The sequence below is a fragment of the Pan paniscus genome, chromosome 21, assembly GCF_029289425.2.
Source record: "Pan paniscus chromosome 21, NHGRI_mPanPan1-v2.0_pri, whole genome shotgun sequence".
Taxonomy (NCBI): domain Eukaryota; kingdom Metazoa; phylum Chordata; class Mammalia; order Primates; family Hominidae; genus Pan; species Pan paniscus.
Window position 1 is genome coordinate 2,634,374 of NC_073270.2, and position 14,214 is coordinate 2,648,587.

The following is a 14,214-nucleotide window of genomic DNA, read 5'->3' on the forward strand; positions in this document are numbered from 1 at the left end:
AAATTCAGTCTGATCTGGACTTTGGTACTTTCATGGGCCTGAATCGAGCAGAAGAAATCATTTCCCAACTTCTTCCAGGAGAGGGAGTAGTTTTAGTTTAGTAAGGATCTGTTTTGTCGGGTGAAGTGAGGATCGTGGGTTATGGAAAAGGGATAGGGTTATGATTAGGGCAGAATGTGGCGGACAGGTTCCTGAGGTCATCACATCAACTTTAATATCCTTTGTTCTGCACAGAGGACCTACTTCATTCACCACTGTGTTCAGATGGGAAATGAGGAGAGAGGAAGTATAAATGCCCTGACCAACAGGGTGTGCTAAGGAGTTGGGGAAATCATTGCACCCACCTATGCTCAATTTTGTTCTCTAAACTGGGGGTTATAAGTATTTCATTGCAGTGTTTTAGTGGCGATTAAAGGAGATAATGACTGTACCATGCCTGAAACCCGGTAGGTCATTATTGATGCTAATGACACCAGGTGAAGAGCGGGAACTCGAGTGGTGCTTTTGAGTGAATCCCTACTGCATGAATTGCCCACCAGTGGCTTTCTCCCAGCAACCCAGGCCTCCTGAGACCCAGATTATATGATGTGCTTGGACTACCCCTGCCACTCTGAGATCAATTGCTTTCTCTTGAATTCTCTGCATCCTGCTCCTTATAATCCACAAATTAATTTGTTCTCTCACAATTTCCAGCTGTGTGACTTTCAAGAAGACACTTGACTTCTCTGAGCCTTATTTTGATGGTATGTAAATGGAAGTTACAACATGCACCAACATGCACCTTGTAGAGATGGGTTAGGAATAATATAAACCATAATGAATGCTTGACTTATAATTAATTTTAACCAAAAAATGTGGCTATAATTTTTTTTTTATGAGAAGGGCTCACTGCTTTCCTGCCACAGTTGTGCTTTAGAAAAACCACCTTGTTAGGAGAAATGGTTGTATCATCTATGACTTAGAAAGGCCTGTCTGGAAGCTTCCCTGTCACATGCTAGGTTTTAGGTCCTTCATCTGTTATTGTCAAATGAAATGTAAAGGTTATCATATTCTCATTCAAAGTTCTGTTCAATGTGGCAAATGTGCACAGGGTGAAATCTTCCCCTCCTACTCCACACCCACAAAAATGAAAATGAAAAAGGATAAAATTATATTAATCCGTGTCAAATTACACTTAGAAACAAGACAATAGTCTTTATGTGACATGAAGGAATAGCAGCACTTATCATTTATTGCAGATGTCCTGTGCCCCAGATGTGGTGTCAAGCATTTTATGTCAGTTACCTCATTAATTCATCACTCTGACTCTATCAAGTAAGCACTGCTATTAACCTACCTCCTTTTACAGGCGAGGGAACCTGAGGCACACAGAGAGTAATGGATTTGCTCAAGATCACTAAGCTTTTAGAACTAGAGCATAGGTTGCCACACACCACAGACTTCACTTTTAATGTTTGCACTATGACATCTGTCATTGGAAAGGAGAGACATCCCTCAGGAGGAAGCAGAGAAGAAGCCATAGCCTCAGTTAGGAACAGCCTGCACAGTGAGGCTGTGGCAGGTGCCATGCTCCAGGAGGCCCTGATAACTCCATCACGTGGGGTGGGGCTTTATTTCTGGAAAGATGGCAGTGCAGGAAGGAATCACTGAAGATGTGGGGAACAGCAGCACCATGAGAGATAGCTAACCAATTCAAGAACAACAATAACTCAAAAACAAGAACAGCAATCAAGAGGACTTCACAACTGAGAAAATATGAAAAAATAAAATATAAAAAGGTCTTTAAAATTAGCATACACAGTAACCTTATAAAGATAGCAAAAGGGAAGTGAATCCATAAAATAACATCAGGCATGTATGAAATAGGAATAGTCAGGCATGAAGTAACAGGTATCTTGGAAAAATAACCAAAAAAAAGACTTTGGAAATGAAAACATAATTACTGAGGACAGTTTTAAAGAATGTAATAGGTTGACTAGGGGACTATATACATATAAGTAGTAAGTTATTGGGTTGGGGGATCATGTGGGGCAATCCCTTAGGATTCAGCACAGAGACACACCTAAACAGAGTAAGGTAAATAGGTGTAAATATAGGAATAACAAAAGATATCTCACAAAACATGTCAAAAAATTTCCCAGAAACAGCTGAGGAGCTGAGCACTTGCAGAGAGGGTGGTGGTGCCCAGGGTTGGCTCTGAAGGCACAGTGATGATGATACTGAAGATATTTCACTGTTTGATTTAGAAGGGAGGGCAGACAACTAATAGACCAAAGAAATTTAAATTCAGAGATCCAGTGGCATCACTTTTCCTTTAATTATTTCGAGTCAGTGCAATCGCCACCTATTTTCTCTATGAACTGCCCAGCAGTAGCTTTCTTGCCTGTGTGGCCTGAGTGGTGGCAATGATCTCATTGTCAGGTGGCTTCTGGGCAGTGAAGAATGTCACCAGTAGAGTAATGATTGGACTATGTTGGTGGAATCACATTGATGACAATGGAAAGGGCCATTGGGCATTTGAGTCCGGGGAGGCATCCTCTTAAGAGAGTAAAACTGTCTTAGAGTCTGAAAGAAGAATCTTCTGGTTGGGACTAATGGCCTGTCCAGTGCTGTGAGTGATATTTGCTTTTAGTGCCTGATTTGATTTGGCTCTGTGTCCCCACCCAAATCTCATCTCAAATTACAATCCCCATGTGTCAAGGGAGTGACCTGGTGGGAGGTGATTGGATCACGTGGGTGGTTCCTGCATGCTGTTCTCATGATAGTGAGTGAGTTATCAAGATCTGATGGTTTAAAAGCGTTTGGCAGTTCCTACCTTGCTCTTTCTCTCTCCTGCTGCCATGTAAGACATTCCTTGTTTCCCCTTCACCTTCTGCCATGATTGTAAGTTTCCTCAGGCCTCCCCAGCCATGCAGAACTGTGAGTCAATTACACCTCTTTTATTTACAAATTACCCAGTCTCAGGCAGTTTTGTTTGTTTGTTTGTTTGTTTTTGAGATGGAGTCTCACTCTGTCACCCAGGATGAAGTGCAATGGCATGATCTCGGCTCACTGCAACCTCCGCCTCCTGGGTTCAAGCGATTCTCCCACCTCAGCCTCCTGAGTAGCTGGGATTACAGGCACCCACCATCATGCCCAGCTAATTTTTGTATTTTAGTAGAGACGGGGTTTCACCATGTTGGCCAGGCTGGTCTTGAACTCCTGACTTCAGGTGATCCACCCGCCTCAGCCTCTCAAAGTTCTGGAATTACAAGCATGAGCCATTGCGCCCGGCCTCAGGTAGTTCTTTATAGTAGTATGAGAATGGACTAATACAGTGCCCTCTTCTCCTTCAGAGTAAAGTGGTTGAACGCTAGACATGATCAGACTTCTCAAATAGAGGGAGAAAGTTTATGTGTTTTACGATGTTGGGGGGCAACCTAAGAGATTCTTGACTCTGAACCTTTTAGATCTCAGTTTATGTTGCAACAGAAAGTGTTGGCTTTTTTCCCCCCACTTAATAACTTTATTTAAAACAAACAAAAGTAGTTTTCATATTAAGTTTTTATTTTCTCTCCAGCACTTGGGGCTAGAAAGTGTGTTGTCACTACAAACGTCCAAATTTATTTAATGGTATACAGAGGTATGCACAAGGTCATGTAATATCAATATATCCCAAATTAACCAAAGTGTGTTTATTGATATATGTCATGAAGGCCTTTGCTATTTGATCCATAGAACATAGGATGTTCTTAGTCTATTTCAAAGGTCTATGTGTTTACATATTATTTCTGTAGATTATTTTCAGAAGCAAGTTTTGTTTCCACGGTACGAGTGAGCACATTGGCTAATGTGTAAGTTAGAAATAATTGTTAATTTTTAATATGTACTTCATGGTAAAATTTCTTAGACATACATAAATGAGTAAAAACCAAATTTAGGGAATTGGTATTAGTTTCTAAAGTTTTGTTTATTTTCATTTGTAAGAAGCCATTTACTTAAGGTCCAATTAATATAAATGAATTATCATAGTTTATGTTTAAGGAATACCCAGAAATTGTGCTGTTCTATTTATTTTATAAGAGGATAGCCAGATTTTACTTTGGAACCTCCTGGAGCTCTTCAATGCTCTTTGACCTAATGATATCTATCTTTTATTACTAAAAACGCATTATTTTTATGTTTTAATGAGAATAATCATTTACATACTTCACATAATGGGTAAAGACATTTTGTTTTATGAATCTATATTTTTTCTTACTATAATGAGAATGTTATAGATTATGCATTTGTATTAATGGCATTTCTTAAAGCAGTAGATTTAATTATAAACTAAACCTACCTAGAAACTATTGTAGGTATCTGTAAATTGCGTTGTAGGTACTATAGACTTAGTGGAGTCTCTTAATCAGATTATGTTGCGAATACATTTGTACATTATTAAAATATATTTCAAGATGTTTTGCTGATTTTAATAGGTGTCTTTATTGGAGTGATAACTTTGAAGGTACAAAACTTTATATTTGTATAAAAGTCTACTGTTTACGAAGGAAAAAGGAAAAAAATCCCAGAAATATTAATATTTAAAGATTTATAATTTAAGGTAAAACATACCAGTGGTTGAAAGAGGAATATTTCCTTCCATGAAAATAGCAATTGGCTTGGAAGGTGTGAGACATAAAGTTTCATGCCTCCAAAAATCATAGTTTGGAATACAGGACTCCAAAATTGATGCAATAGGCCAGGTTCGGTGGCTCACACCTGTAACCCCAACACTTTGGGAGGCCGAGGCGGGTGGATCACCTGAGGTCAGGAGTTCAAGATCAGCCTGACCAACATGGAGAAACCGTGGCTCTACTAAAAATACAAAATTAGCCAGGTGTGGTGGCGAGTGCCTGTAATCCCAGCTACTTGGGGGCTGAGGCAGGAGAGTCACTTGAACCCGGGAGGTGGAGGTTGCAGTGAGCCGAGATTGCGCCATTGCACTCCAGCCTGGGCAACAAGAGCGAAACTCCGTCTCAAAAAAAACCAAACAAACAGACAAAAAATTATTTTAACTGATGCAATAGTGTCAGGAAGATGGCAGGATCCGTGCTTGGAGCAGCAAGTTGCCTTCCCAAGGAAGGAACTGTCAAGGAGTTCTCAAGGAACTCCAATCCTTCAATGAAGATATGCTAGATGCATAGATGCTTATTCAAGTAAAAAATTTTTGTAGAAATCACATGCAGAATTCATTTTCAACTTTAGATTGACTTGGTGCAGCATGGAGAAAATTTGAATATTTGAAAGAACGGGGAGCCTGGAAGTCCATGAGCTAAAATTCCCCCTTCATCTACCATATTTCACCCCCACTCACGACATTAGATGCAGATGACTAGGGAAGACTTCGGGATATATGAGGAACTGGGAGCCCACGGAGGCCTCTCCAGAAGACTAAAGATTAGGCCTGTGGGCTTAGGAATTAAAACTTCCTAGTCTGAAATCAAGCTCTACCAGCTCCCAGGTGTGTGATCCTGGGGACACTATTAACCTCTCTGTTTCTTGAGTTTCCTCAACTGTAAAATGGACATAATAATCACACCAACCTCATAAGATTGTTATGGGAATTAAATGAACTCATGTATGCAAAGTGCCTAATAATATCTGACTGTATCCTCAAACCTAGATATTCAGTTTTACTATTATTATTATACATATTAGCTAGACATTATTGTTGTTAGGTAGAATTTTAGTAATAGCAACAATTTTAAAAAACAGATCCTCTGCCCTCAAGGATTTATGATGTTATGTGACAACCTCGGCCAATGTCTGGGGGAGGTGGGGGTACCATGGTGATGAGCTGAGGTCATGTGCTTAGCCCTAGAATCATGGGTGCTGAGATCATGTGCTCAGCACCAAGGTCATGGTGCAGCCGTGGCCTCTGGGGAGAATCACTATGACGAGGGCAAGGTGCATCCTAATTAGGGTCTCCACAGATGCTTATAGAAAAAGTGCTCCAAATCTCGCCTCATGCTGGGATAGGAGACAAGAAAATGCTCCCAAGTGGAAATCCAGAGGAACAGGAGAGACGGACTGAGAGGGAGAGGAGACATCACATAGAAATACACCTGTATAGAGCAGGCTGCACACAACTGAGTCCTATGAGCAGAGAAGGCGGCAGGGTCTGTCCAGGTGAGCTGGGACACAGGGCTGGGGACATCTGTCTGAATGACTCTCATGAAGAGACCTCAGACTCTATGCTCTGCAGGGGAGGAGAAGCCCCACCTTGCCATGATGTCCCAGGAGGGAAGTTGCTGCGGGAGGAAGGGGCATGAGACTGGGGCCATCTTCCATTGTGAAAGAGGAAGTGGACACAGTTGCCACTGCTAGGAAGTTGCTGACGTCTGTGGTTGGGGTTCCCAGACCTGGGAGCCTTGGACAGTACTGGAGAGAGGTTGACTGACATAGAGCCTGCTCTATGTCCCAGAGACTCTTACCTCATGCCAGGGGTCCCATGACCCTTCCTAATTTGAGAGTTCAGACCTATAGGGTTCTGTAGCCAAGGATTGAGCTTGCAGCTTCAGAGACCATAATTCCAGGTGTGGCACATTTGAGGGCTGGTGGCTACAGAAGCCTTTGGGGGTGGAACCAAATCCCCTACAAGAAGTCTCTCAAACCAACACCAAGTAACAAGCTGAGCAAATCAAAAAACAACAACTGCTCTTAGATCTGTCGGAGAAATGAGGTCATAGGGCAAAATTAGAGAGACAGCAGGGTGATATGGAGAATTACAACTTCCTGAATTAGAAACCTCCATGGGAAAGAGTGCTGGGGTCAGAAAACCTGCACCATGAATGGTGAATTGCTATAAGTTCAGTGAGGACCAGTCTGAGCTAAAAACTCAGGAGGACCCGGTCATGGGAACTCCCACACTTTTGTGAATTTTACCTACAACAGCTTGATTGGTCCTCATAGTGGGTATGAGAGAAATATTCAGTAGTGCTTCCTGAAGAGGAAGGAGAAAGGGGACCATTTCAAATTATACCAGAGTGTTCTCATCATCTTATGCTTGTTCCATATCAGAAATATACAAGAAGACAAGCACTGTTCCAACTATCCTTGCTATGTTTTACAAAGAAATAATAATTTAATCCTCAATGTTTCTAATCCTTTGAATTACCATAAACTAAATATTTTTCCCTTCTGTCCACATTTGCAACTGATAGTATTATATTTTCTAATATTTTGACAAAAATTATGAGGACCACAGAGTAGTCATTATATTCCCCTTTGGATGTAGAGTTGCTTTCCAGGGTTTCAGTATTTTCACAGTCGTTTTTGTAATCTTGCACTGCCATGCAAAGTGAGGACTGCCCTGTATTTAGTATAATATATGTAGTAATATAATACAGTGCTAAGGAGAAAAGCTAATCAAATTAAGAGACATTGGAATGCTAGGGTGGAGAGGAAAATGGATATTTTACATAGGGAGGTTTACATAAGTTGCCTTTAATAAACTGAAGGACAGAAGAGTGAGCCACGCAGCTGTTGCGGGGAAGAAGCCAAGGAATGACAGGATTTGACTTTTCCAAAAAATAACTGAGGCTGGAAAAATGCAATCCATCAGAGGCTCTATAAGTGGTCCAGGAGGAGATGATGCTAGCTGGGACCATGGAGGAGTGGTGGAGGTGAGAGGTGTGCAGGTTATGAGTACAACTCCTTTGTGTGCTGGAGCAGGCTTGGACTGGCTCAGGAGAACCAACTGTTAAATTTTCAGGAATTGTGTATTCTAGTTGTTAAAGTGTTAGAAGCTTGAAATGGGCCATGTTGGGGATATTCACCCCACAGAAATTGACAAACACTACAATTCAGCCTTCTGTTTTCTTTCAAACATTTACCATCTATCTCACCAGGGGACATAAGCATTTTGAAGCAGAACTGAATATGAGATATAAACAAAGAAGAAATCAAGAAGGACTTCACAGCTTTAGGGCTGTCACAGTATTTTTACCATGAGCAACAGAGTTGGGAAGGTTGCAGGATGATAGAAAAACTAGTGTTTCCATCACAGAGAGAGGAGGGAGAGATGCTTTCTTTCTAGGTGTGAGGAGTAGGACACTGTCTTAGTCCATGTATGGTGCTATAAAAGAATACATGAGGCTGGGTAATTTATAAAGAGAGGTTTATTTGGCTTTTGGTTCTGCAGACTGTACAAGAAGCATGGTACTTGCATCTGCTGCTGAGGGCCTCAGAGTGCTTCTGCTCACAGTGGACAGTGAAGTGGAGTTGGCATAACATGGGGAGAGAGGAAGAGAAACAGAGAAGAGGGAGCTGCTAGGCACTTTTAAACAATCAGATCTTGTGGGTGCTAATAGACCAAGGTAACACCAAGTCATTCATGATGAATCCATCCCCATGACCCAAACACCTCCCACCTGACCTCACCTCCAACATAGGGGATGAAATTTCACATTGAGATTTGTAGGGAAAAAATATCCAAATTATATCATATGTATAAACAAAGAGGAAGGATAATCATTTTTCTCCTTAAAACCTGGATGAGTGTTAATTTGTATTCAGGAGGCAATAGAGAATCTCAACAAGGCTGGGTAATTGGGTAGGCAGGAATCCAGAAGGCAGAATAACTCTTGAGAATCTGGACTGCAGTTTGTGGCTTATGGAGAGTCCAAGACGATGGAGGAGAGGTGTCCTGATGTGTTTAGATTTGGCGTGTTTCCCACATCCTAGGGAGGTGTCATGAGTCACTCCCCAGAGCCCCATCCCATGGCGTCTGCTCAGGACCATGAATGAAGACTGCTCTGGAGAATCAAGGACTCTGCAAAGGAGCAACAGGAGCCTGTGGGCAGGAAGATGTCCTGGGAGGGGAGGTGTTTGGAGCTCAGTCTGGGGAAGCTTCTCACCAGCCCCTTCTCTCAGTCAGAGCCATTCAAGGAAGGAAGTAGGCAGGAGAGACTGGGGGTCCCATGTGGCAGGGGAGGAGGGAAGGAGCTGTGGGTAACATGTCCATATTTAATCATCTGCTCATCATTTAAGAAACATTTCCTGGGAGGCTGTTGTATTCCTGGTGCTGGTCTCCTTCTGGGATGCCTGTTGCAAGTGGAGAGGCAGCCCTGAGATAGGACTCTGCTGGCTCAGCCCTCCTCCTGAGTCTTGATGCCTCTCTCCTCATTGCTTCCACTCAGGCACACAGAGGGTCAGAATGGGTACAGCCCTAAGAGCTGCCCATTTGTGGTTTCTCAACATGACTTGACAGTGAGGATTCTTTTGGGCCCATGGAGATCAGCATCAAATAATCTAGAGATGGCCTGCAAGGGACCACCCACTCAGCAGCCCCTGATTCATGCTCCTCTTCTCACCTCCTCATGCGACCCCTCGGGTGCTGTAAAAACCTTTAAACACCCTGGCTATAGCTCACCTCCTCAAGCACTCACACACTTCCTGGGGTTGGGAGACTCTTAGAGTCCTGACTCTTAGAGACCCTGAGAGTCCTGAGGATGTTGAGGGAGCTCTGTCACCTTCTCTAAACTCCACTGACCCTGATGCTGCATGATATGTGGGCTGGGCCCTCCTCCTGGCCCTGCCCTTTTGGAGCAGCCCTTGGTCAGGCATCCATCCCCCACACTTACAGTCAGGCCTTCTGCTTCCAGTAGACATAGATGACAGAGACACCAACCACCAGCAGCACCTTGGGGCCCAGGAGGAAAGCTATGAGAAGTGGAGCAGCAGAAGCCAGTGCTGGGCCTGGAAATCAGGAGACAGGAGAAGTTAGGAAGGGGCTACCCAGGATGCCATCCCAGAGGCCCCCACTTATCCCACCTGAGGCTACCTGGGACCATCAATGCTCCAAAGCTTTTGAAACTGCATCTTACCCTGGCTACCCTAGCTCCAACCCAAGGCAGAAGCCAGGGAAAGAGGTTCCTCATTCCCTTACCCTGTCCCAGGCTGCCAGGCTGTCCTCCCGGAGGGACGAAGTGGAGAGAATGTGTACTCATGCATTCATGTGTGGCACCTGAGTCCCTCACTTGATCCTCACAAGCCTGTAGGGCAGGGATTATTATTCCATTCTGATGGGGAAATTGAGGCTCAGAGAATTTAGGGAGGGTCACAAGGTTACTCGCATCCAAACTTAGGGAAGCCCATCATTATGTCCCTTAGGATGATTCCTGAGACTGTGTCCTTTTGAACAAGACAAGTCCAATTTCCCAGGGTCATAGGAAGAATTACGAAAGGGAAAGTAGGTGTCATGAGTATAACTGAGTACCCCCAGTTTGCTAAAAGACAGTTTATTTTCTTTGTTTTCTTTCCCCTTTCCCCCTGCTCCCAGTTTCCTACTTAGCCCTTCAGAAATGCAAATATAACCTTTCACCTCCCCCTCACCAGACATTCCCTGCAGGGCAAGTTGTTCTGTATACTCCAAGACAGATCTCTCCTGGAGAGTTGGCACACCAAAGCATACCCACCATGGAAACTTCACCTCCAGGGGTAGCCTCCAGACTTTCATCCACCAGGAGGGCATATGGAAAGCATGCCCCCTTGGCCACGTTTGCAACTTACTTCTGCTCAGGATGGCGCCACCTCAACTGTCAGGTAGCTAAGTCACCAGGCTAGTAGAGGGACCCCTGCCCTTGTTCCCATCCCCATTACCTTATAAAAGTGTCTGCTTTCTTCTCCAAAGGGGAAGCAGCACATTTGAAAGCAGGACACATTGTGTCCCTTCCCCAACCTAGCTTTGGAATAAATTCACTTTTTTTTGTATCAGACCTCGCGCTCCTTGATTGGATTCTACATGCAGCAAGCAACTAACATGCTTTTTGGTTATATGAAGATGGCTTCCGAGTGAGAGAGTTGCAGGCTGCTCTGTTTAGCCCCAGTGGTGAGGGTTGACCCCATGTTCTTGAGAGCTGGGGAGGCCCTTGAGGGGCTGGGCCTAATGTACTGTGGTGGATAGAAAACACCCTGGCATGACTGTCACGCTTGGGAGGGACTCAGACATCAAGCTCACATCAAGCCCAGAGCAGGTGCCATCTGAAATCTCTCTGTTGGACACACAGTCAGATCTGGGGAAGCACACATTTGGATTCTTTGCATTTTTACAATGAGCACTTTTTTGCTGTTAAAAGCAAACAAATGAAGATATGTTTACTTCTGTTTTCATGTACGTTTTCTGGGAAATAAAATGGTGCTGATGGGTCCTTAAGGAAGGAATGGAGATCTCAGCATATGTGGCTGGAATGTTGGAGGCCGGCAGTTCTCAGCTGGGTGGCTCTCTGGGACTTTGTCTCCCCTGAGGAGAGCTGTACTCTCCAAGTGCACTCCTCCTTCTAGGGGGCAGCCCATAGAAAGATTGGCTGAATTGAAAATAGGAAGGCCACGCCTCTCTACTCAATTAGCAAAACTCTAAGGGACTCTCTCAGCCCTTGGCTTCTCTGCAGAATCAGCTGGGTCTTTGTCCTGCCTGCACTGTGGCTCAGCAGGTCCCTCTCCTACACTTCTGCCTCACTCCCTCAGGCATATTGACCCTGACAGCACTCTAGCATGCTTCCTGAACTCTTGTATCCACCTCCAGTTGGCCTCCTAGCAAAATTGACAGTGGAAATGGTCTGAAAAGCAGACTCTAAAATGCAAGTTTGGAAACTGACCACTCATCAAGATCAGCTGGCAATGAGGACCCCAGGGCTGGTAGTGAATGGAGCTGGGCAGGCCCTGGCTTGCAACTATAGTGCAATTAATAAAACTTTCACTGTCAGTGAAGTGGGAAGGAAATTCCTTGGCATCAGGCATTTGAAACCGGATTGGGAAATGATAGTTATGAGGACTAAGGTGTTTGATGGCTGTTGCTGGGCATCAATTCTTTGGGGAAAGACGACGAGAAGCTAAGAGTAACTTATCGTGAATTAAGGCTCAGTGTAAAAACCAGAGGACTTCTTGGCAGCAGTGTAGATTGTTATCTCCTGGAGCCAGAGGGCAGAAAGAATAGAAGATTGGGTTCCAGAACATTATAAGAGTAGCAGAACCACAGAGGTGGATGAATCTCAGCTTCAATGGGCTGCTATGCTGGGCTAGGGCCCTGATGGGGAAGTTGTGGGACCCTGAGATGTGGGAGAGAATGTTTGGGTCAAAGCACTTACAGATCATCAGCCATCTTCTGAGTTTCTGGGGACAGTTGCAGCAGCATAACTAATTATCTCTATAACGAACCTCCCCAAACCAAAAGAAAAAACAAAAAAGGAAAAGTAAATTTTGCACAAACCTGACTCTGAGTATCACTTGGACAAAGAATGCCAAACTGCAAAATGACTGTGGGTCAAAAGAGAACCTTCACCACACCCTAGTGCACAATCTCACTAGGCTGCCACGCTGCTGGTGCAGTATGTCACATAAGGCATCTTGCATGTTGTGTACCAGCCCAGACAACCTAAAATGCATTTCCTGACATAGCACATGAGCAAGGATGCTACATCCAGCACACTGAAAGCACCCAAAAATGGCAGCCCTGGTCAGAGCTCTAGTGAGTGGATGGAAGTCTAAAAAGCAAATTCAGCTTCAGATAGATGGCGCAGATTCATCTCTTCCGGCTCCTCCTTGAGAAGTACGACTAAGAACTCTGGAAATATGAGGAGCAGGCATAGGAGAACTTCCAAGGTGAAAAAGGAAGGCAGACTGGCTAGGGATCTGAGGACTGAGGAACAGCCGTGAGGCCAGGCACCTGGGACCCACCCCCACAATATGAGCTCCCAGCCATAGAACATGACAAAAAAAATGACACAGAAAAGAGAAAAAGTGTCTATTCACTAATATAAATCCCCACTTCAAGAAACTACAAGAAGTAGAGCAAAATAAACCCGAAGCAAGCTGGAGATAGGAATTAATAAAAAAGAGAAGAGAGCAGAAAATTAATGAAATTAAAATATAAAAACAATACAAAAACCAACTGAAGCAGCTGATCCTTTGAAAGGATCAATAAAATGGGAAAAAATTATAGCAAGGCTGATGATGAAGAAAAAAGAAATGGCACATTTTAAATATCAGGATGAAGCGAGGGCTATCACTACAGACCCTGCAGACATCAAAAGGATCATAAGGGATATTATGAACAACTCTACACACAGAAATATGACGACATAGATAAAATGCACCAAAAACTCTTTGGAAAGCACAAGTTGCCAGATCTCACCCAATATGAAATGAATAATGTGAATAGCCCTAAACTATTGAGGAAAGTGAATTCATAATTTTAAAGTACCCCAACATATTCTTGAGGTACAGTAATTTCATAGAAAAATACTAGCAAACATTTACAGATAAATTAATACCAAATCTGGTGCACAGAAAAACGTTTACAAAAGAAATTTGGGGAAATTTGAATGTATGCTCCATTTTAGGTGATGTGAGATAATTATTTTAACAATTTAATGAAATTTAATGGTATAAAATTTTAAATTTTATGAAGTTTATAATGATATTGTTTTTGTAAAAAATGTCCTCTATTATCAGATCACCCAATTGCGGACTCCTCTTGCAACTGCGTGGGCGCATAACTGGGTGAGCAGTGGATGTGACCATGCACCTTCCATACATCTCTGATTATAGGGGACATTGTTGTCCTCCACTTCCTGTCTTCACTCTTCCAGCAGACAAATCAGCGACCCAGCATTGACCCAGTAGATAAAGCCAACGCCGTAGAGTCTGTGGCTGGGCCTTCTGAAAGTCTTCTGGAATAGACACCCCTCCTGGTATTATATGAGAGGGAAATAAGATATATTTTGGTCATAGATGGGGGAAGAACACTGGCCAAATTGACATCCTTGGGACGATGCCCAGCAGAAAGAGACGTTTCTCAAATTAGCATAAATTTGCATTATAGGCTGGTAGTGACCCTGTCCTCAGGACCTCAGACTTACCTTAACTAGTTTGGACCAGTCATCTGGTCTAATGCCTTGATCTAATTGTCTTCAACAATATCCCCCATTGCTTCCCAAGTCCTGGTTTCCCCTTCTGTAAAACTCCAGACTCGCTGGATGGTTGAAGCAGGAAAGGAGATCATAGATGAACAGAAACTTGCACATAATAAATCTGTGGAGAGCCATTGTGATTGTTATTGGTCAAATATCACCATCGGGACCCAAAGGAGGCCCTTGCTTTGACCACTCATGGTCACCTGGGGGCGTGGTCCAGGCTTAAACTCCACATGTCTTTCTGAAATTCATACAGCAGATGCAGGAGTCTGCAGGGGGC

The 14,214-nt window shown here is 43.5% G+C and overlaps 1 protein-coding gene across 6 annotated transcripts in view; it reads right to left on the bottom strand.

The window, feature by feature from the left end:
* Nucleotides 1-8,123: 8,123 nt before the first annotated feature.
* Nucleotides 8,124-14,214, bottom strand: part of LOC100990170 (signal-regulatory protein beta-1) — a 29,045-nt gene continuing 22,954 nt past the window's right edge. Inside the window, exons 6-8 of one of the 6 annotated variants that reach the window (XR_010110980.1) lie at nucleotides 13,881-14,052; nucleotides 9,606-9,720; nucleotides 8,124-9,066 (exon numbers count right to left, since the gene is read on the bottom strand). Coding sequence is in view for 5 of the 6 variants with exons in the window: in XM_008974738.5 (XP_008972986.3) it covers nucleotides 9,608-9,720 (113 nt within the window). In the remaining variant the exon portion in view is untranslated. The remainder of the gene's footprint in view (nucleotides 9,067-9,605; nucleotides 9,721-13,880; nucleotides 14,053-14,214) is intronic. The other 5 variants (XM_008974738.5, XM_057300813.1, XM_057300812.1 and 2 more) reach the window with 5 other exon arrangements.